The sequence below is a fragment of the Ambystoma mexicanum genome, chromosome 3q (genome assembly GCF_040938575.1).
Source record: "Ambystoma mexicanum isolate Mex_15411 chromosome 3q, UKY_AmexF1_1, whole genome shotgun sequence".
Classification (NCBI taxonomy): Eukaryota; Metazoa; Chordata; class Amphibia; order Caudata; family Ambystomatidae; genus Ambystoma; species Ambystoma mexicanum.
In genome coordinates, this window is record NC_090926.1 from 1,060,954,190 (window position 1) to 1,060,977,548 (window position 23,359).

Consider the following 23,359-nt stretch of genomic DNA (forward strand, 5'->3'; position numbering starts at 1 on the left):
CTGGTTGTAGTTGGTGTTCGTCTTCTTCTTGGAGTTGGAGCACTTGCAGTGCTATCAGGTCCCCCAGGGCCAACATCGCGAGTCCTGCCGGTAGCATTTCGGTGTGGTTGTGGGAGGAGACTGGCTGTGCAATTTATGTGTTTTCAGGCTGTATGGCCTCCACCTGTGGTGATTCATTCCACCTGTTCAAACTGCTCTCCCCTTTGGCCGAGCACGTCACGCGCACAACGCTGCAATTCGGGGAATGGTATCTTGCTATTGCTATCATGTATTTGTACCCGATGGCCGTGTAAGATTGGTTGATATGTTCATTCTGCTGTGGTCCCATTGTTTCCCATACTATCTGTGCAGTCGCGAACAGACTTGTGAAGGGTCAGTGGAACGTAGTACTCGAGTAACGGTGGGCCCTCATGCATCACTGTACCGAGTTGCAACGACGGGCGGGGCGTCCCATTCGTGGGTGAAGGCAGTTGCCATTTTCACACACAGCCGCACTCGATGGAATAATTAGTGATTTCAAACGGCCACAGATGCCTTTCCGACGTGGTGTTCCAAATGAGGAATTCGAAGGGCGGCGCTTTCGGTTTCCAGCTAGCGGCGAGGAGATGCCCACAGGTCTGACTGCAAATATAACGTTCTATTGTTCAATGTCCTTGAGACAGGGCCCATGGCGAGGGAGCAATGATTGATATGAATAGTTTGGGATGCGCAATAGCTACGTGGGCGATGAGGCCGGCCGTTCCCAAATACATGTTACTTCACAACACTGGAATTACGGGCTGGGGCACTGTGGATTTTGCAGGCTGCATAACGCACAGACTCAATGGATGTTTCTAATGTTATGTGAGTAATTATTCAGGCGTTTTGATCCCGGGATGAGGGAATGATGAATGGATGCATGGGCAGGTGATTTGATACAGAGTTTGCCATGTACAGGGCTTCTTGGGATCTATCCGCCTCCCCTACGCTATGTGATGCAGGGCTGCCATAGTGGGACCATCGTCTATCTGGCCTTGTTGAGCCCTCCCTGTCTCGAGGCGCCCTCAGACACTTGTGTCCATGCACGTTAACATTCCCATCTGATGGATTCTGTTTTGACAGACGCATGCACAGGTACACTCGTTTGTGATGGTGTTTGCACCTCGATATAGATGGTTATGAGTCGCAAGTGGTTTTGGGGTGGTGATGATCCTTTTGAGTGGGCTAGCATGCATATGGCTGTGGATTTCGTGTGATCATTGAAGTGAGTTGTTCGAATGTAGTTCTGATGGCCATTCTGTTCTTTTTCTTTTCTTTTGGTTGACAGGTATCTCCTCCCCTTTTGCCACTGCCATCTGTATGCCACTCCTGCAGATGGATTTTACTCCCGACACCTGCTGCTTCGTGTTAATCAGTGGAGCAGCATTACGATCTTATGGGACGATCGCCAATGGCCCACATGCCCTTACGCAGTACTGGTGGCTCGGAGCAACATTTCGGCCTTTCAGCTGGACTAGTGCCTCCCCATTGGGACGGCCCTGCGGTTCTGTGCGCTTCCATGTTGCCTTTTCGTACGTGAATGTGGCTCTGTGTACCATGGGGGAACAGGGCGACACACAAGTAGTGGCTGGTCATTTCTTGCGGATGCAGCCCACAATGGTGATTAGTGTTTTGGAGTTCATGGCCTGATGGCTGTATGGGCTTGGTGACTTTGATGTGCATAAATTTCTATTCTGATTTGGCCCGTGTAGCGTTTTTCTTTGCAAGTGATGTGGCATATGCCTATTTGGGGGGCGATGTATTGTGAGGAGTTCTGCATTGGGTTCCAGCTTCGGGGTTTAGTTGCGTGGTACTGTACTGGGCGCGTTTGCCTACTAAGCCCGTGAGGTCAGGGATGGGGGCTGCCTATATGACAGTTTGAATGTTGTCATGCTCAGGGGCGGGGGATTGGGTTTTGTGTAACAGATGCCGGTCAGCCAGGTGGACTGGTGGAATGATGTGATTTTCGGAATATTGCTGGTCACAGGTGCCTGTGTTTGCGTGCGTTTCTTGGTGGGGGACTGTGGTCATGTCCATTGGGATGGCTTCTGTATTCGTGCCATCTGTGCCCTGCAGCTCCCATTGGCCCCTCTTGTGTTTCTTTTGTTCGTTGGCATGCATGGGTGACTTGTACATTTCAATGGTTGCATTGTGACTTCATTGCACCTACGGGGAGTTGTACTTTGTGGGCAGGGAGCGGTGTACAGGCACTCAGTGGGGCCGTTTACGGTTGATTCGCGATGCCGTACTTCTCGCCATGGCGGAATGGTACATTACGCCATGCCTGATGGCGTTAGGTACATGTCCGCTAGGGTCGGAATTGGCGTACCCTTGCGCCATGGTGGTGTTTGCGGTTTGGCATGGCGCGCGCGCGCGCGCGTGCTTGGTGCAGTTAGCGTTGGCGTTCACTACGGTGTCGCTAATGGCTTCGTACTTTGCGGTGACGGGTCATAGTCGCACCGAGCGCTATTCGATGGCGGTATTGCATTTCCGCCATCGTTTTTCGATTTCTGCCAGGGTCGTAATGAGGGCCCATGTGTGTTTGCCTGGTAAGTCTCCTATCACCTCTCCATTTAACACAAACATGTTCAAATCTGACATCTTTTGCAGCCATTGAGCTGTAGCTCAGTTTCCTCTGAGTTTTTCCTCAATAACCCACCGACCCATTGTGTCTAAACATTTAATATCCAGATCTCCCACTGTTATAATGTTTAGAAAGGGATTTTTCCCTAGTTGTTTTTTCATTAATAGAGCCTTCTTTTTTTAGTAATTTCACAGTATTTTCTTGGGCATGGTTCCAATAAATGTTTATAATCATTTGATGCTACTTTGCTCGACCGACATTGTCTCTTTTCAATTATAGCCCATTGGCCAAAGTTCATCACATTGCCATGCTCAATTATTAATATATTGACCCCTTGTTTTATGAGCAATAATAACCCTCCCTACGGCCTTCGATTATGCCCTTTTCGCGCAGGATTCTATAGTACATCATAGTTTGGACAGACTGGTTGCTCTTGCACCCATGTCTCCTGAAGGCAGATGATTGTACTATTTTCTAGTTCCTTGTTCGTCTTGTTGAAGAGGTGTTTAAAACCTCTGGTATTCCAAGACAAGAGGGAATCCCTCACCTCCGTTATGTTCTTTGTTGGCTAATGATGTTTGGAAGTGGACAAAGCATTTGCTATCCAAGCCCAGTCCTCAGGCTCCCTTTCCGAATGATCTTGCCCTTTACCTCCTTTGGACCCTTGTGGATCCCTCAGAGCATTTTTGAACGTAACCTTGAAAGACCCTCTTTGCGTAGAATCTTTTGATTTTGATTCTTTCTGTTGTTTGATCACTCTTCCCTTTGCCGATTCTACAGGTGATTTCCCACTGTAGTCTTCAACCTCACAGCCGAATTTTAACTCATCTAGGAGGGTGTCTTTAACTTTCGAAAGAGGTCAAATGGAGGATCACTCTGTCCACTCTGACTTCATCCACATATTCCACCACCAATATGTCATTCGTGTCGAGAGGTCTTAGTGATCGAACCCCATGTAACAGATGCAAGACATTCTTTCTATTGAGGTTAATCATATTCTGCTCTTTCAGAATATATTCGTTAGTTTGATTTTGAAGGTATTGTTACCTCTGTCTCTCACACTTTTCTCTGCTTGTTTTCCCTTGTCTACTGTGCAAATTGCACCTGCAGGTTTTGTTGGATTCCAGTTCATTTCTGTAGAATTTGAAGACTGATGCCTTTTTTTTGCCTTTGACTGGTTTCCACCCTTTCTAGTTTTTTTCATTTATCTTCCATGGATGTGAAGGGATAGTCACTTGTGCACAAATCCGTGGCTGTTTCTTCATCTAAGTTGCCATCATCTGAGTCTATATTTTGGATAGTATTGCTTATCTCGTCCATATCTGTCTCCTGGGTGGCTGTTTCCTTATTATTCGATCTCTGCACACTTTGACTTTCTTCACTATAGTAGGAAGCATCATCAAAGTGTGTGTCAGCCTGCCCATCTTTCATGACTTTTTCATTATTGCGTCCCATCGTCGTTTTTCTTTTTGATGGTTTTTCCTGATTTTGCGTGCCTCCTATGGGGGTTAACATTTCAGACTGAACAGCAGCAGTCATCACTAACTCTGAGCTTTCCATTGTTCCCGCAAGAGAGGAAACTTCTGATAAGTTGTTAGTTGGGACATGCCCTTCCATTACTCCTCCTGTCGCTCCATTTAGTTTTGTGGTTATATTTGATTGTTGGATGGCGTTTATACCCGGAAGTTGCACAGTTGGAGTGTACATCAATGTCCTTGTTTTTCGCACCCCAATTCCAATGGTTTCTGCCCCGAACTTCGAAGGACCCTTTGGCTGTTGGTAGCCTTCTCTGATCCTCTCCAAGTGAAAATGTTGGTCTCTTTCATGTCTTTCCATTGACTTCTGCATCCATGTCAATTAATCTAGAAGTGCTCTTGAGATAGCAGCAGAATCTTCTTGACTGCTAACAGCTATATCATGTAATTGTCTTTGCCAAGTGGCTGAAGCTTTGGATTCTCGATTGAGATGTTCTTCTGTCTTTGACGTAAATGATTTGAGATAGACGCGCTTCGAATGAACCAATGCCAGCATTGTTGTATTATCCTTCACATTTTCATTGATTGATTCATATAATTTTGTGTATGGTGCCAGTGAGATGGACAATGTGGTCATTGCATAATTGTGAATCTGCATTCCCTCAGCTATTGACAGATTGCTTTTGTCAGCTGTCTGCTGTTGATTGTCTTCACTTTTCAAGTCCTTATCATGTAAGGACCCAGGCTCAATCGTATTCATCGGTCTTTGTATTGAAACTGGCGGATGGCCGTTCATCGGCCTTGAACTGTATCATCCTCTTAAGTCGATTATTGCCTTAGATGCCTCTGTTTTTTCCTGCTCACTCATTGCACCTCCTCTTGATCTTACAGAGCTGTCTATATTGGAATCTTTGGCGCCTTTAAAGCCAGCAAAATCATCTCGCTTGCTGCGAGGAGCCAACTGCATACCTATCGGATATTCTTTATTGTCCTTCGTTCTTAAATTCATCTTCTTGATTAAAGAATGGCGTCATTCAAGTTGACGAATTTCATCGGAAAATGAGGTTTCCTGTATGCTTAGTCTTCATTAGTTTATTTTCCTTCCTGTTAATGGTGTAGACATTTGATTCTTGTCTATTATTTTATTAGGATGAACCCCTCTGTTAAGAGAATGGTTTGAGGTGGTCTCTTCCTTATCGTTAAGTCTGAGTCCCTTAGATGTGCTTGGATTGGAAGACTCCTCACGTCCATCCATAGTTTCTCCTCATCTAGGTCCTTCTAGGTCCTGTTGCTTCTCCATTTCCTTTCTAGGAGGCAAATATCGCACACCTTTAGTGAGCTCACCAGTCTCTAGCCTGGCGTTGCCTGCTGGTTCATCCTGCCTTGTTATGTTAGCCATGCCTAATTTTGTTTGGGTTTATTCAGCCCTGCTTGTGCTTGACAAATGTCTCGCAAGACAGTATAAGATCCCTCTTTGGTTCCCTCAATTGCAAGATCATTACTTATTGGAGATGTAGTTGTCATTGGACGCTGTTGCTCGTTCAATTGTTGCAGTAATGCATTTTGTTCCTCCACACTCACATGCTGTTCGTATTGCTTATCGGCAGAATTTGCAGAATTTTCAACCAGTTTCTTCCTCATAAGCAGTTCTTCGTTGGAGGGACTTCCAACAATCTCATAGTTGTCGTTCGTTTCTTCTCTGGTACCCTCTGTTGTTACACGATTGAAATTGCCAGGCGCTTTTTCATGCTTGTATTCTGCCGGCAAAGTATTACGTAGTCCTGCCATTGTAGCATGATCCTCTCGTGCATTACCCTCAGCAAAGTCTTGACCCACTGTTATCATTGTACTTCCCTGTTCATGCTGTTGGCCGTGAGTGGGCTCCTGTATGGCGCTCATGAGTGGTATTCTGGGTGGTGCCCTCTCCGTCTCCAACTCGTGAATACTGTCTGACAGTGAACTCACCTCCATTGTTGTTTTTAGTGTGGCGAGAGCATGCCCACTCTCCTTCCCTGTTTTTGCCTCATGCCCCTCGTGCACAGCACTTTGCGTCAAGCCCCCATCACCACGCCCCCATTGATCGCCTTTGTTCTCCGAGCCAAACTCAAGTAGCTCGGCAGCCGTTACGTCCAGGCTATCTTGGCTTCTCGTGATGTGACGGCAGCTCTCCGCATTGAGGACTCGGATGCCTGGCATTGGATCGCAGGGTGGGGGGGCGCACACGTTTGTCTTACATGTAGTTTGAGTTTTTATAGCAGAGGCACTTACCGGCTGCCTATCGTCCTCGCCTTCTCCCGCTGGATATTATGGAGCACCTGTAGTAACGAGGGCTTCTTCCCGAGGTGGGCACGGGTATTTGGTCTTTGGTCGCCCTCCATGATACCCTCTTCCCCCGGCATCATCCCGGCGTCAGCGTCGAACTTTAACTCTTCTTAGTTCTTTTCCATTCGGAAAGTGCTTTCTGGGTCCGGAGGTACAGAGCTGCCACGGATGTGACAAACTGCACCTGACACTCTGCTGCAGCCTTCACATCTGCTAATGGTCCCCTTGCATCTCACGATGCATGCAACCTCGTCTGCTAATGCTCCTTTGCATCTCATGCGCCATGCATCCTTGTCTGCTAAGGGTCCTTTGCATCTCATGCGCCATGCATCCTTGTCTGCTAATGGCCCCCTTCCGTCTCACGAGCCATACAAATTTGTCTGCTAATCGTCCACTTGCATCTCATGAGCCATGCGACTGAATCTACCTATGGTCCCCTACCATCTCACAAGCGGTGCAATCTCGCCTGCTAATGGTCCACTTCCATCTCAAAGGCCATGTAACCTTGTCTGCTAATGGTCTCCTTGCATCTCGATCCACGCAACCTTGTCTGCTAGTGGCCCCATACATCTCACCAGCCATGCCACCTCGTCTGCTATATGGACCCTTTGCATCTCACCAGTCATGCCACCTCGTCTGCTAATGGACCCATTGCATCTCACCAGTCACGCCACCTCGGCTGCTAATGGACCCTTTGCATCTCGCCAGCCACGCCACCTCATCTGCTAATGGACCCTTTGCATCTCACCAGACACGCCACCTCGTCTGCTAATGGACCCTTTGCATCTCACCAGCCACGCCACCTCGTCTGCGAATGGACCCTTTGCATCTCACCAGCCATGCCACCTCATCTAATGAAGCCTTTGCATCTCACCAGCCATGCCACCTCGTCTGATAATGGACCCTTTGCATCTCACCAGCCATGCCACCTTGTCTGCTAATGGACCCTTTGCATCTCACCAGCCATGCCACCTCTTCTGATAATGGACCCTTTGCATCTCACCAGCCATGCCACCTCGTCTGCTGGACCCTTTGCATCTCACCAGCTATGCCACCTTGTCTGCTAATGGACCCTTTGCATCTCACCAGCCATGCCACCTCGTCTGCTAATGGTCCACTTGCATCTCACCAGCCACACCACCTCGTCTGCTGGACCCTTTGCATCTCACCAGTCATGCCACCTCATCTGCTATACGGACCCTTTGCATCTCACCAGTCAGGCCACCTCGTCTGCTGGACCCTCTGCATCTCACCAGTCATGCCACCTCGTGTGCTGGACCATTTGCATCTCACCAGTCATGCCACCTCATCTGCTATACGGACCCTTTGCATCTCACCAGTCAGGCCACCTCGTCTGCTGGACCCTTTGCATCTCACCAGCCATGCCACCTCGTCTGCTAAGGGACCCTTCGCATCTCACCAGTCATGCCACCTTGTTTTCTAATGGACCCTTTGCTTCTCAACAGCCATGCCACCTCGTCTGCTGGACCCTTTGCATCTCACCAGCCATGCCACCTCGTCTGCTAATGCACCCCTTGCATCTCACCAGTCACGCCACCTCATATGCTAATGGACCCTTTCCATCTCACCAGCCACACCACCTCGCCTGCTAATGTACCCTTTGCATCTCACCAGCCACGCCACCTCGTCTGCTAATGGACCCTTTGCATCTCACCAGTCATGCCACCTCGTCTGCTAATGAACATTTTCCATCTCACGAGCCATACCACCTCATCTGCTAATGGACCCTTTGCATCTCACCAGTCACGCCATCTTGTCTGCTAATGAACCCTTTTCATCTCACCAGTCATGCCACCTCGTCTGCTAATGGACTCTTTGCATCTCACCAGCCACGCCACCTCGTCCGCGAATAGACCCTTTGCATCTCACCAGCCATGCCACCTTGTCTGCTAATAGACCCTTTGCATCTAACCAGCCATGCCACCTCGTCTGCTAATGGACCCTTTGCATCTCACCAGCCACGCCACCTCGTCTGCTGGACCCTTTGCATCTCACCAGTCATGCCACCTCATCTGCTGGACCATTTGCATCTCACCAGTTATGCCACCTCATCTGCTATATGGACCCTTTGCATCTCACCAGTCATGCCACCTCGTCTGCTAATGGACTCTTTGCATCTCACCAGCCACGCCACCTCGTCCGCGAATAGACCCTTTGCATCTCACCAGCCATGCCACCTTGTCTGCTAATGGATCCTTTGCATCTCCCCATCCACGCCACCTCGTCTGCTAATGGACCCTTTGCATCTCACCAGCCACGTCACCTCGTCTGCTGGACCCTTTGCATCTCACCAGTCATGCCACGTCATCTGCTGGACCATTTGCATCTCACCAGTTATGCCACCTCATCTGCTATATGGACCCTTTGCATCTCACCAGTCATGCCACCTCGCCTGCTAATGTACCCTTTGCATCTCACCAGCCACGCCACCTCGTCTGCTAATGGACCCTTTGCATCTCACCAGTCATGCCACCTCGTCTGCTAATGAACATTTTCCATCTCACGAGCCATACCACCTCATCTGCTAATGGACCCTTTGCATCTCACCAGTCACGCCATCTTGTCTGCTAATGAACCCTTTTCATCTCACCAGTCATGCCACCTCGTCTGCTAATGGACTCTTTGCATCTCACCAGCCACGCCACCTCGTCCGCGAATAGACCCTTTGCATCTCACCAGCCATGCCACCTTGTCTGCTAATAGACCCTTTGCATCTAACCAGCCATGCCACCTCGTCTGCTAATGGACCCTTTGCATCTCACCAGCCACGCCACCTCGTCTGCTGGACCCTTTGCATCTCACCAGTCATGCCACCTCATCTGCTGGACCATTTGCATCTCACCAGTTATGCCACCTCATCTGCTATATGGACCCTTTGCATCTCACCAGTCATGCCACCTCGTCTGCTAATGGACTCTTTGCATCTCACCAGCCACGCCACCTCGTCCGCGAATAGACCCTTTGCATCTCACCAGCCATGCCACCTTGTCTGCTAATGGATCCTTTGCATCTCCCCATCCACGCCACCTCGTCTGCTAATGGACCCTTTGCATCTCACCAGCCACGTCACCTCGTCTGCTGGACCCTTTGCATCTCACCAGTCATGCCACGTCATCTGCTGGACCATTTGCATCTCACCAGTTATGCCACCTCATCTGCTATATGGACCCTTTGCATCTCACCAGTCATGCCACCTCTTCTGCTAATGGACCCTCTGCATCTCACCAGTCACGCCACCTCATCTGCTAATGATACAGCCACGCCACCTAGTCTGCTAATGGACCCTTTGCATCTCACCAGTCACGCCACCTCATTTACTAAGGGACCCTTTGTATCTCACCAGCAACGCCACCTCGTCTGCTAATGGACCCTTTGCATCTCACCAGTTATGCCACAACGTCTGCTGGACCCTTTGCATCTCGCCAGCCACGCCACCTCATTTGCTAAGGGACCCTTTGCATCTCACCAGTCACGCCACCTTGTCTGCTAATGGACCCTTTGCATCTCACCAGCCACGCCACCTCGTCTGCTAATGAACCCTTTGCATCTCACCAGCCACGCCACCTCGTCTGCTAATGGACCCTTTGCATCTCACCAATCTTGCCACCTCATCTGCTAACGGTAACCTTTGCATCTCACCAGCCACGCCACCTCATCTGCTAATGGTACAGCCACGCCACCTAGTCTGCTAATGGACCCTCTGCATCTCACCAGTCACGCCACCTCATCTGCTAATGGCACAGCCACGCCACCTAGTCTGCTAAAGGACCCTTTGCATCTCACAAGTCACACCACCTCGTCTGCAAATGCACCCCTTGCATCTCACCAGTCACGCCACCTCGTCTGCTAATGAACCCTTTGCATCTCACCAGCCACGCCACCTCGTCTGCTAATGGACCCTTTGCATCTCACCAATCATGCCACCTCATCTGCTAATGGTACCCTTTGCATCTCACCAGCCACGCCACCTCATCTGCTAATGGTACAGCCACGCCACCTAGTCTGCTAATGGACCCTTTGCATTTCACCAGTCACGCCACCTCATTTGCAAATGGACCCTTTGCATCTCACCAGCCACGCCACCTCGCCTGCCAATGGACCCTTTGCATCTCACCAGCCACGCCACCTCGTCTGCTAATGGACCCTTTGCTTCTCACCAACCATGCCACCTCGTCTGCTAATTTACCCTTTGCATCTCAGCAGTCACACCACCTTGTCTGCTAATGGACCCTTTGCATCTCACCTGCCGCGCAACCTCGTCTGCGAATGGACCCTTTGCATCTCACCCGCCATGCAACCTCGTCTGCTAATAGACCCTTTGCATCTCACCAGCTATGCCACCTTGTTTGCTAATGGACCCTCTGCATCTCACCAGCCACGCCACCTCGTCTGCTGGACCCTTTGCATCTCACCAGCCACACTACCTCGTCTGCTGGACCCTTTGCATCTCACCAGTTATGCCACAACGTCTGCTGGACCATTTGCATCTCACCAGTCATGCCACCTGATCTGCTATATGGACCCTTTGCATTTCACCAGTCACACCACCTCTTCTGCTAATGGACCCTCTGCATCTCATCAGTCACACCAACTCGTCTGCTGGACCCTTTGCATCTCACCAGCGACGCCACCTTGTCTGCTAAGGAACCTTTTGCATCTCACCAGTCACGCCACCTTGTCTGCTAATGGACCCTTTGCATCTCACCAGCCGCGCCACCTTGTCTGCTAATGAACCCTTTGCATCTCACCAGCCACGCCACCTCGTCTGCAAATGGACCCTTTGCATCTCACCAGTCACGCCACCTCGTCTGCTAATGGACCCTTTGCATCTCACCAGCCATGCCACCTCGTCTGCTAATGGACCCTTTGCATCTCACCAGCCGTGCCACCTTGTCTGCTAATGAACCCTTTGTATCTCACCAGCCACGCCACCTTCTCTGTTGATGGACCCTTTGCATCTCACCAGTCATGCCACCTCATCTGCTAATGGACCCTTTGGATCTCACCAGCCACCCCACCTTGTCTGCTAATGGACCCTTTGCATCTCACCAACCATGCCACCTCGTCTGCTAATGGACCCTTTGCATCTCACCAGTCACGCCACCTTGTCTGCTAATGGACCCTTTGCATCTCACCAGCCATGCCACCTCGTCTGCGAATGGACCCTTTGCATCTCACCAGCCATGCAACCTCGTCTGCTAATAGACCCTTTGCATCTCACCAGCTATGCCACCTTGTCTGCTAATGGACTCTTTGCATCTCACCAGCCATGCCACCTCGTCTGCTAATGGACCCTTTGCATCTCACCAGCCGTGCCACCTTGTCTGCTAATGAACCCTTTGTATCTCACCAGCCACGCCACCTTCTCTGTTGATGGACCCTTTGCATCTCACCAGTCATGCCACCTCATCTGCTAATGGACCCTTTGGATCTCACCAGCCACCCCACCTTGTCTGCTAATGGACCCTTTGCATCTCACCAACCATGCCACCTCGTCTGCTAATGGACCCTTTGCATCTCACCAGTCACGCCACCTTGTCTGCTAATGGACCCTTTGCATCTCACCAGCCATGCCACCTCGTCTGCGAATGGACCCTTTGCATCTCACCAGCCATGCAACCTCGTCTGCTAATAGACCCTTTGCATCTCACCAGCCATGCCACCTTATCTGCTAATGGACCCTCTGCATCTCACCAGCCACGCCACCTCGTCTGCTGGACCCTTTGCATCTCACCAGCCACACCACCTTGTCTGCTGGACCCTTTGCATCTCACCAGTTATGCCGCAACGTCTGCTGGACCATTTGCATCTCACCAGTCACACCACCTCTTCTGCTAATGCACCCTCTGCATCGCATCAGTCACGCCACCTCGTCTGCTAATGGACCCTTTGCATCTCACCAGCCGCGCCACCTTGTCTGCTAATGAACCCTTTGCATCTCACCAGCCGCGCCACCTTGTCTGCTAATGAACCCTTTGCATCTCACCAGCCACGCCACCTCGTCTGCTGCTGGACCCTTTGCATCTCACCAGTCATGCCACCTCGTCTGCTAATGGACCCTTTGCATCTCACTAGCCATGCCACCTCGTTTGCTAGTTTCTGGCACATTCTTCCTACACTCTACCTACTACCTAGTAGTGTTTTATGGGGACTGGCATCTTTTAAAGACCATAATCTACACCACTAAATTCATCTGTAATAAAATCCACACTATTGGGTCATGTTTGAAGGCGAAAAAAGTGACTTCTTTTGAACAAACTAGAGCAGAGAACCAGCGATGTCCAATGTAATGCTGGGGTTGCGTTGCCTCGCGGCCGTGAGAAGGTTTATGATTTGCTCTTTTTCAGGGGGTTATGAAAATGGCGGCCGAAAGTTCAAGTTTAAGTGTCCTTTAAATCCAATCGTCCGCCCTCAGACACACAAGAGGGAGGGATCTCCCTCCCCTGGAGCTGACCCAAGACCACCCGCTGATCTCTCATCCAGGAGGGCCTTGAAGGCCAGGAGATCTGCTCTTAAAAACCGCTAGAAATCTTAGGCTGGTGGATAAATGGTGCAGAACAGAATAAGGATCCTGGCAGCGTATTACATTTTAAGGTGGAGACCATTCCAAGTTAAATACATCAATCCACTAGAAGCGCCTTTTTTTGCCAGTTCAAATCTCTGTATTCCTGGAAAATATGTAAGCAATATATTATTTAAAGAGAATCCCTGCCCAGGCAAAAAAACGGCAAACGAAACATCACTTCCAGGTTAAAGGTTACAGCAGGTCGATGAATGAACTCCCGTGCATGCCAACCGTGAGCAATACTTGACACATCTGCCGTTCTCTAATTACCTTCAGTAAGAAGTAAACAACCCAGGACCAGATGAGAAAACAACAGGTGATTTTCAATAGGAGGAGCAACTTCTAGCTAATAAAAAATACGCGTGACAACCCTTAAAACACTGGACTTTATAAACAACACACAAGACTTAGAACATTGTCATTTCAGTACTTTACAGAACTGGCAGCAAAAAACGCGGACATGTTCAGTGCCCTAAAGAATCCGGTCTGGCACCCGGAAGCCCCCCACTAGTCTCTCAGCAATACTGTTCTTGGTTTCAAAATTGGAAGATGTCCAAATGAGTATATGTGGCTCGTTGTTTGCGGCCATTTTAATCTTTGCGTATTATCATAAATTAAATAGGCAAGCAGGCCAGTGTGCGTTATGTGCTCAAAAAACTGGCAGGCTTGAATCACTGTCACAGATATGTCATGAATAAAAATGTGTGTTCATTTTTATGTTCCCAAAACGCTCTCTGATTTTATGCAAAACATCAAGTAGCTTCCATTGGTTCCATTTGCCCCCCTGCCCATTTTATGGGTGAGTTCAAGGCTGGCTTAAGATGAGTGGGGGCTCCGTGGTAGCTCATTTCAAAATAATTTCTGGTTGCACTGTAACCCCCATTTCTGAGACCGCTGTGTGGCGTGTATATTATTATGGAGATGTATCCTAATGCAAAATCCAATTAGCGATTTTCCTGGGTTTATCAAAGAGGCTGCCTACCATGGGCCCTCCCTTGGACTTCTATATTCCTCAAGCATAATCCAGGCCCCACACCAAAGAGCTGAAAGCAGCGTAAACATGCCAGGGACAACTTAACACCTTTCAAAGAGGTCTTTCTTTGGCCAGCAGAGGCCCATTTAAAGTGACAGAGCATTTTGTTTGAGACGCCATTACAGCCATTACATGCTGGTTTCTACTGTGGCAAAACCCCAGAGAAACGGAGGCATGGGGGCATGAGGTTTATAACTTTCCGATAATCATGGTACTGGGGCGCTGAAACTCTAAGTTAGCACTTAAGAAACATTACCGCATTAAGGTGATTTACTCACTGATGGCATTGCTCACACACTGTGTAAGAAGCATATTTATTTACAGGTAGAAACTGATTTAGAAATTGAAACAGAGGGATCTTGCTTTGCAGTATGCAGACTAGACCACCTGAGACACTGCGAAGTGACTCAAAATACACGTTTGCAGGTCCTCGTGATGGACTGTTTGGGGCAGGTGGCCCTTGCCTAAGCCACCTGCCCCTCTTTTAGGGGACACGCACAGAGACGTCATTTCACCAAAATGCTAGGGGTAGCGGAAGTGACATCCCACGACCCTTGACCCCCCTGATGATATCACAGGAAGTGATGTCATTTGACCCGACCCGAAGTGATATCGCGGGAAGCATTGGAACACGACCTTTCACCCGTTGACAAAATAGTGGCATCAGAAAGCATTGTACACAACGAAAAATATGGTTACGATATCACTATAATGTGATGTACATTTCCAGTGTGTATAGGCCCATATTACCGTGAATGCAAGCAGACGTCCATGACCAAATGATAATGATGTGCTATTATATAGCACTTACGCTTAAGTGCTTTATATAAACAAATAGACACCCAATATCACCCAACCTGTGCTGGTACTCATTTATCGACCTCAGAAGGATGAAAGGCTGAGTTGAGGCGTTTAAGAACAGACTAAATCAGTGATTCACCCCCTGAAGTGTGCCTGAAATAAAACTTTAATGAATCTAGCAATTATTGTATAGAATTCCAGAAAGACACATTATTTGGTAGTTCTATTCTTTCTTATTAAGGGTCAGTGCTGAAAGTGTTAGACTTGTGGCGCTCCTGTTCTTATTTTTCTACTTTTTTTAGGAGGCCTGAACAAGAAAGCCAGCCACTCCAAAAGTAAAGAGCCACATGGTGCTGGCCACAGCCCAGGAGCTTGCATTACCCAAAAAAACCAAAAAAAGTATATTTTTTTCTTTAGAGGTCGCAGTGGCGACCTCTGGCAACCCCCAAATGAAGTTCCTTGACACTCAGCACTCTTTGCCATGCTCAAGACCAGAGACACCCCTCTATCCCCTTTATTTTGGATCCCACTTAAAGCACTGCATGGCCCCCTTTACATTTCGACATAGGCAAAGCTTTAAAATGTTACTCTACTACCAATAACAATACAACAAGCTAAACTGCCTATCTCTCGAAGAATATAATTTCAAATGAGCCGTAAGGTCAATGGAAGACACAAAAGTGCTGCGTAAGGCCTTTTCATTTTCCATTCACACCACCGCTCATTTTGATACAATTGCATGCCGGAGACGAGGGGCGGAACGCAACTTGCGTTTGTGCCACTCCCTTCCTCTCTGCTATACAAATGCTCCTGCATTTGCACAGGCATGGATTTTCATGCCGGCAGAAATGCTGGAGAACCCGATAGGGCCCGCCAGCTTTATGCAGCAGAACGGAGAAGGACCCCGTAGGGATGGATTGTAAATGCTGTCTCCAATACTTGAATCGCAGACAGCGTTTGCAATTACAAATAAACGCTCTCCAACATGCTTGCATGTCAGAGAGCGTTTATTATCCATTGTGAACGTTGCTTACCATGCGCACTTGCTCTCTCGCCGCTTGCCATGCGAGCATGACAAGCAGCGCTCACAATCAAAAGTAAACACTGCCTGGTGGGACAGCATGGCAGGCAGGGTTTACTCACTTTGCACTGCGGAGTGCAATTGTGAATATCAGAAGCCAGCACACACTCTTGTATGCCATCTTTTGCTCTTTACATTTGCACCCCTCAGTGCAAATGACAAAAAGTTGTTGCTGGGGACCTGACTATGCCTCAGTACAAATGTGGCTGGTCCACGCTGTCAAATTACGTCTGGGTGCAAAAGTATCTCCTGTGTGTTTTCTCTGAGCAGAGAATCGTCTAGACTCCAGCATTCCTCTAACATCAGTAATCTCTATTTGGCATCAGAATCCTGACCAGGTCCAGTTATTAGGAACAGCAGTCAACTTGAATACTTCAAAAAAGGTAGAATTGAATGTAATTGTGGATGACCTGGTACTAGGCACGTGGCCTGGCTTCACAGTTTCTAACCAATCACTGCACCGCCCAGTCTGGGCTAGTCCCCTCTCTTCACAGGAACTCGATATGAAGGTTATGTTTGCAGAGGGCACTTACAGGACCCAGTGATGCCCAGGTCATCGCCCACCTAAGCCAAAGGAGGGGCAGGAATGTTCAGAGCGGGCCTTTGTTTCTAGCAGAGCACCCCTAGAGGTCTCCCGCCAAGCCCTCGCTCTCTTACAGTCACTTCTGGGTCTGAGCCCTGACAAGCAAGGTGCAAACGCAACACCACTTAGGAATGGGACGTTACCATTCCTTATTGTTCGTGTCACGTTTAAACGATCAAGTCTACAGGTTTATCATGAACTTGAAAACCAGAATTCTAACAGCAAGGAGCTTAATACCCACCTTTAAAAATATCGAACACTTTGGATCATAAGATTGACTATAATGGCTGCAACCACAGAAAGTACTTTCGACATGTGTGATCCAGGAAATAGGCTCGGAGGGTTTGCAGCACAACTGTGACTAGCCTATGTCTAGCTCAAATCGAGTTCACTTACAACAGCAAACCTGACACTCATTTGGTGTACAGCTTTGAAGCAACTCCATGTGACTGACACTCAACATCCTCTAACTCCTTTCCGATCAGTCACTCCTAACCAGTGCCCAACTTACTCACTTCTAATTAGCACCCAGTGGGGGATCCAGCCAGTAAGGTGGCTAGTAACGCAGTCTTGAACCGCAGGTGAAAGCCTGCGTTCCATGCCACCTGACGGCTGGCTCCCCCATCGCCATCTTCCCCCAACCTCCGTTCCCTCATTAAAAAACATATTTTACCCTTTTCCCACCCCCAATTACCTGTTTGCTTCCCCGCTTCTCCGGTAGACATGAAAAGGGATTTCCATGGTGGACATCTTGGAAAAGGATTCCATTAATTGAACGGGACACCTTGCGCGTCCTGTTCAATGAATGAAATACTTTTTTTTCTTTTTTTTAGCACCCCGGGTTACCACTTTGGGGCTGGGATGTGGGTGTTAACGTCCTGGGTCCCTCCGGACTCTGGCTTTTAACTTGGGCCGCCGGGCCATTAATACCTGTTCCAGCCCCTGGAACCAGTGCTTAATGCCACGTTCACAAATGTCAGTCAAGCACTCCTAGACCTAACTCTTCACTGATTTGTGAGCTATTTCTTTTCAATACAATAAACATAGCATAGTGTATTGGCTATGCCATGCAAGTTTCGATCATAGTAAATACCTCGAGTGCATTAAATAAAGTGATCCTTGGTGTTGCAATGGTATTGTATGCACTGTTGTATCTTACACTCATGTAATGTGCATGCCACTCTAATCCTTGCTTCCTGTAACGGTTTATTGAGAAGCCACCCTCAACACAGGGAGTCTCTTCCCTCCCCACTCAAGTGGTTATTCAACAAACTGTTAAACAGATTATTTTTTCAGCCCTATCTCAGACACAAATCATGCCCCTTGGATCCCTCGCCCCTGAGTCAACAATGAGCCAAGAACCAGGCCCTTGTACGGGAAATATATTGGTATTTATGTAAATTAAAAGTAATAGAAATGAGCATGAAAATGTTAAAAAAAATCTTGCCACAATGCATTCAACTTCTCTCAGCATACATAATTCACAAAAGTGAGTTAAAAAGACACAATTTCACTTATTCACTTTCTTTAAATATCACTCCACAATATAATTACACTGATCAATAATGAAGGCATGTATGTACCGTTGTGCTATTTTGATTTTCCTGCACGCTTAAAAGGCTAGCCATAGGATTTCAAGATTGGTAAAAATACATATGGCAATCATAATTTCGCCCACACATTTGGTTTAAAATAAACACAAGGCAATTTATCGCTTTGTTTTTCAGATCCCCCCACCTTGCTTTGGTCTAGGTTTGGAAGTCAGACAGAAAAATTGGAATGCTTTGGGGATCTTTGGATTTTAGATGCCCTTACTGAAAGGCCTGTGTTCGGGAAGCTGGACAAAAAGGTTGGACTGATTTAAGAACAAAGACACCCCTCTTCATTAAAGAAGTTGGGGTCAGCAGCACAACAAGGATTACCCAATTAAATTATAGGCTATAGTTTTCAGTGCACACTGGGAAGTGAGCTTTGTTCATTTAGAATTTTAACAAAATTCACCCCATAGTGTTCTGCCAAATGGGGTATTAATTAAATTAATATATTTGGTTACATAGGCTAAGGATCTACACAGTTGTACCCCCCCTCACCCACTATAAAGGGAATGGGTTCAAGGCAAGCAGACTCCCCACCTTCTGGTTTCCCAGGGCTCAGTTCTAATTACATAGCAAGCCCCTGTTTAAGGGTCAGGTAAGCCAGCTTCATCTCAGGACACTCTAGAAAGAATGGGCAGGGGTCTGGTCACTCCACTCTCAGGGTGCCTACCACAGGACCCAGTCAGCTTTGAGGCCTTCCTAGAAATAGACAGCTCCACCCAGATGCACTCTCAGCAATCCCTTCTGGTGTCTGCTTAGAGCTGTCAGATGGTAAGTTTCAGCAGCCTTCCTGATGTAACAAAATTTATTGAAGCGCACATACGCCCAAATGCATCATGGCACTGGAGGCATGAGGACGTTTTTAGTGGTATAGCTGATTCTAAAATAGAATCGTTTTCAGTAGCTGATGAAAGATAAAGAAGTTGGTGGTCCCCAGCGGAGCAAGAGAAAGGTAATTCCAGGCTTTGGCATCTGCCACTGAAAAAGCGTGCCCCCCCTTGTTGAGATAACCTGAGCCGAGGAATCGCTACAAGAGAAGCCGACTGGGATCGGAGAGAATGAGTGGGCATGTAGTGGACGAATTTAGCTTGCAAATATTCCGCTCCCATGTCGTAAAAAGCTCGATGTACCATGCACATGGACTTAAAAAATATCTGGTCGGCAACGGGGGGCCAGTGCAGTTGCCTCAGCAGAGGAGACATATGGACTCCAAAAGGGGGGCAAAGAATAGATCTGGCCGCAGCATTCAGGAGTAACTGTAACCGCTTGATCAGATAACAGGTCTGTGCCAGATAAAGTGAATAACAATAATCCAGTACACTTAAAACCAGAGCTGCGGCCACTGGGGCCTGACATACTGTCGGAATGAAAGGAAGAACCTTCCGGAGGACACAAAGCTTAAAATTGCCAGTCTTACAGACCGCAGCAACTTGCTCATCCATGGCCAAAGAAGCAGCAATTTTTACTCCCAAATTCCTGACTGACAGGCATGTGGACTGGGCCAATAGATGAGTGCCAAAAATCAGTGGTCCAAAACAGGTGAGGAGATGTAGTGCCTACAACCAAGACCCCGGTTTTTACTGCAATTTAGCTTTAGCCAATTCGTTTTCATCCATGTCCCCAGCTCCTCAAGACACTTTCTCAGCTGAACAGCTGTCTTAGATTGAGTAAGGTCCAATCGAACCAAAATCTGGGCATCGCCTGCATAAGAGTAGTAACGGAACCCATGCGACTGAATGAGGAGCAGTAGATATCTAATAAAAATGTTAAACAAAATAGAAGACGTGCCGATCACTGAGGGACCCCACAGCAAAGTGAAGCAGGAGCAGAGTGGAAGGGAAGACACTGATTGGGAACAATCTTCCAGAAAAGTCGAGAACCAGTTCAGGACTTGACTAGACAAGTCAGCCGCGGAGATATGGAAGATCAGGGTAGGCTGGTTAACTGTGTCAAAATCAGCCGACAGATCAAATAGCAAGACTGCTCCAACAACCCCCTGATCCACCAAACACACCAGGTCATCCAGTACTGAGTTCAGCACAGATTTGGTGGCTCTACCAGATTGAAACACATCAAAATACTGGGAAGACTCCAGGAAGTTAGAAAAAAGGGGGATACCAATCCTTCCAAAACTTTCATCAGGAACAGCAAGAGTGAAATGGGGCAATAGTTGGCCAACACTTTGGGATCCAAGGAGGGTTTTTTTAAGCAAAGGAATGACCAAAGCGTGCTTAAGTGAGCATGGGATCACTCCAGTAGCAAAAAAGCGTTAACTGATGTTGTTATATGGACAATTAAATCACCGGACACCTCCTTTAGAAGAGCCAAAGGTATGGCATTCGCAGGAGAGGCAGATTTCAATCGCATAATAGCTGACAGTACGTCTGAATTAGAAAATAGCGGAAATGTGGATCACAACCATTTAGCAGGGGGATTCCACAAAGGTCCTATCAGCTTTAGACACAAGCGCCTCATCCTTTATCTTATCCCGAATGGTAGAGATTTTGGTCACAAAGAATGCTGAGAGGGAGTCACACAAATCCTGTGAGGGCGGCACCAAAACATGTCCTTTCTCTGGAGTGGAAAGTGACAGAACCATGTCAAATAGGGTATTTGGTTTGTTAAGGACCCCCACAACCATATGACTGAAGAAAACTTTCTTAGCACTTATGACTGCCTAATGGTAGGCAGTGAGAGTACTGCGAAAAATGATTTTAGATTCACAGGAGTAGCTAAGATGCCACTTTCTCTCACCCTGCCTACAACACAGTTTGCTTGCTCTAAGTTCTTGCAAAAACCAGGGTCTTTCTCTTCTCTTTGTTCTCCTGTCTTTCTCCTTTTTCTGTCTCCCTCTGTCCTATTGCAATTATATAGCAGCAATGACACCACCAATTTTACAATCTTGGGGAAGTACCCTGAAATAATCCCTGCCACTAGGATTGTACAGTTACCCTTCTCTCTCTGCCCAAACCCAGCCTCCAAGTCAGGATTGGGGTAAGGGTTTGGAGCAACATATGTCTATTCCCATGTGCCATCATCCTTTGTACTCCTTTCAACTTTTTGGCAAAAACTAGTCATATATCACAACTTCATAACTCTACTAGCAACTGCCATACTAAAAATATTCTCTGACTTAGCTAATCATGGAGAATCAGATAAACCAACCACCAAATCCGTACAATGTGGCACCTTTCTGACCTTTCCATAAAAAGCACAACAGTTATGAATATGTAACTTATTGAACATACCCACAATTTAATTTTCCATCCGCTCACCAACTCTCACACTTGGAACATGTTCAGATCAGCCAGAAACCTAGTTTAACTGGCCATTACAGTTCCCAGAGTCACAGGTAGATGCATTTTATATCCCCAAATTACATAGAAAATGGTATAAAAATTAAATCAATCCAATCCACATTATGTTTGTCCTTTTAAATTAATTGTGAATCTTCCTGTGGGACAAATGGCAAATGTTTTCAATGGGTCTGCCTGTAGCTGCATCAGTCTCCTTTGTGTTGGAAGCATGCTCTTTGAAGTGGGTGCCCCCATTTTCACACATATTAGTCGTGCTCCAGCCAAGGGTGACTTTCCTTGAAGTCCCTGCTTTCAGGGCTAGCAGGTCTGGAGAACACTGAATTTCGACACCTTTGGCAGGAAATGTGTATTGTGGGTGATTATTAGATGGGAGATGTGACATCCATCCTGGAAATTGGAGTTTTCCTTTGTGAAGTTTTGTCCACAGCCAGAAACACGGTCTGCCTTGGGCTGACATTTTCCATGAAGACAAAGTGGCTCTTCATATGTCACTGGAGATTTGTAGGTGAAACATAATATACATTGCTTTTGTCACCCCACACATCATGTTTTGTTTTCCTGACATTTTTCTGTGAGCAGTGATAATTTTTCCTCTTTTGCTTTTTAAAAGCCTTTTTTTTATTTGCACACACACGTGCAGGCCGTTTTTGTTTTCAATGTTTAAAAATCCTGTTTTCCATGTGACAGGGATCTTTGATTCCTCCCTCTTCTGTAAATTAAAATGTGGCGTGTCCTTTGGTAATGACCGGCCCCTTCCGCATGGCTCTTTAGCTGTACTTGAAAAACAAAAACAAATGCCAGGTCGTTTTTGTTTCAGTGTTGAAAATCTTGCTATTCATGTTAAAGGGACTTCGGTTTGGGGCCTTTAAATGCATCCCACATTCTCCACCATCCTCCCTCCCCACTCGTTGTTCTCCCTCATCTCTAACCTCACCCACAGGTCTTTCTCTTTACCGAATCGCACACTGAAGTTATATTTTGAACCCAATGATCCAGATCCATGGAATATTTTGCACGGTTCAAAGTGAGTTTGCACTGCTGAAAAGTGACTTTTGACTGCCGATGCAAACCCTGAGTCAGCGTATTCTTGCAGTGCAAAGTCAGTACAAAGTCATTTTTGTGGTACAACATGACTTTGAACTGACTGTGCACTGCAAAAAAACACTTTGCACAGTTCCATGAATCAGGGATTGTGTCGGCAGTGCAAAGTCACTTTTCAGAAGCGCAAAGTCACTTTGAATCGTGCACAAAATTGCATGAATCAGGCCCTGTGTGTCTCCCTGATCCTCCACCTGCTATTCAGGTTTTCCATTACTCCATTATACTCTAGGCACCGTTTACTCTGCCTCACAATCTGTTGCCCTGTCTCTGAACTCAATGAGTGTTGTTTCTTCTATTATAAGTGGGACCTTGTGTTATCACACCTGTTGAGCGCGGACTTGTCTCTCTCCCTCACTGGGTGTCACCCTTTCTTTCAGTAAGCTGCACTGCATGCGGAATTACATCCACATGAACCTGTTTGCCTCCTTCATCCTGAGAGCCGTGTCTGTCCTCATCATCGATGCGCTTCTCAAGACCCGATACAGTGAGAAGATCGACGATGACTACAAAATTCACATTTGGCTAAGCGACGCAGTGAGTATATCCATGCTCTGCGGTTACTGTGGAGGCTTGAACCCTGCTGTGCAGAGTCACTGTGACCTGCAGAGGGCACTATCACTGCCAAAAAATCAGGCACTGTCTGTGTTCCGAAGTGGCTCCACCCTCTCGCCACATGAAATCTGATCCGTGAGGATGCACTGTTTTGCACAAATTCTGCTGAACCACACTTCTACCTCTTCCTGGGGGAGGCCGATCCCTGCAATGCCCAGCCATTGCTCCCTAAGAGCACTCTCCAGTACTCAGTAACTGCATTGCATTAAGTCTCCCGAAAACACAATGCACCCACTAGAGAGCTACTTCCT

At 47.5% G+C, this 23,359-nt stretch overlaps 1 protein-coding gene across 1 annotated transcript in view; it reads left to right on the top strand.

Annotated features, from left to right (window-relative positions):
* Positions 1-23,359, top strand: part of GCGR (glucagon receptor) — an 800,864-nt gene that overhangs the window by 542,032 nt on the left and 235,473 nt on the right. The window contains exon 7 of the mRNA XM_069655284.1: positions 22,874-23,030. Coding sequence (XP_069511385.1) covers positions 22,874-23,030 — 157 coding nt within the window. The remainder of the gene's footprint in view (positions 1-22,873; positions 23,031-23,359) is intronic.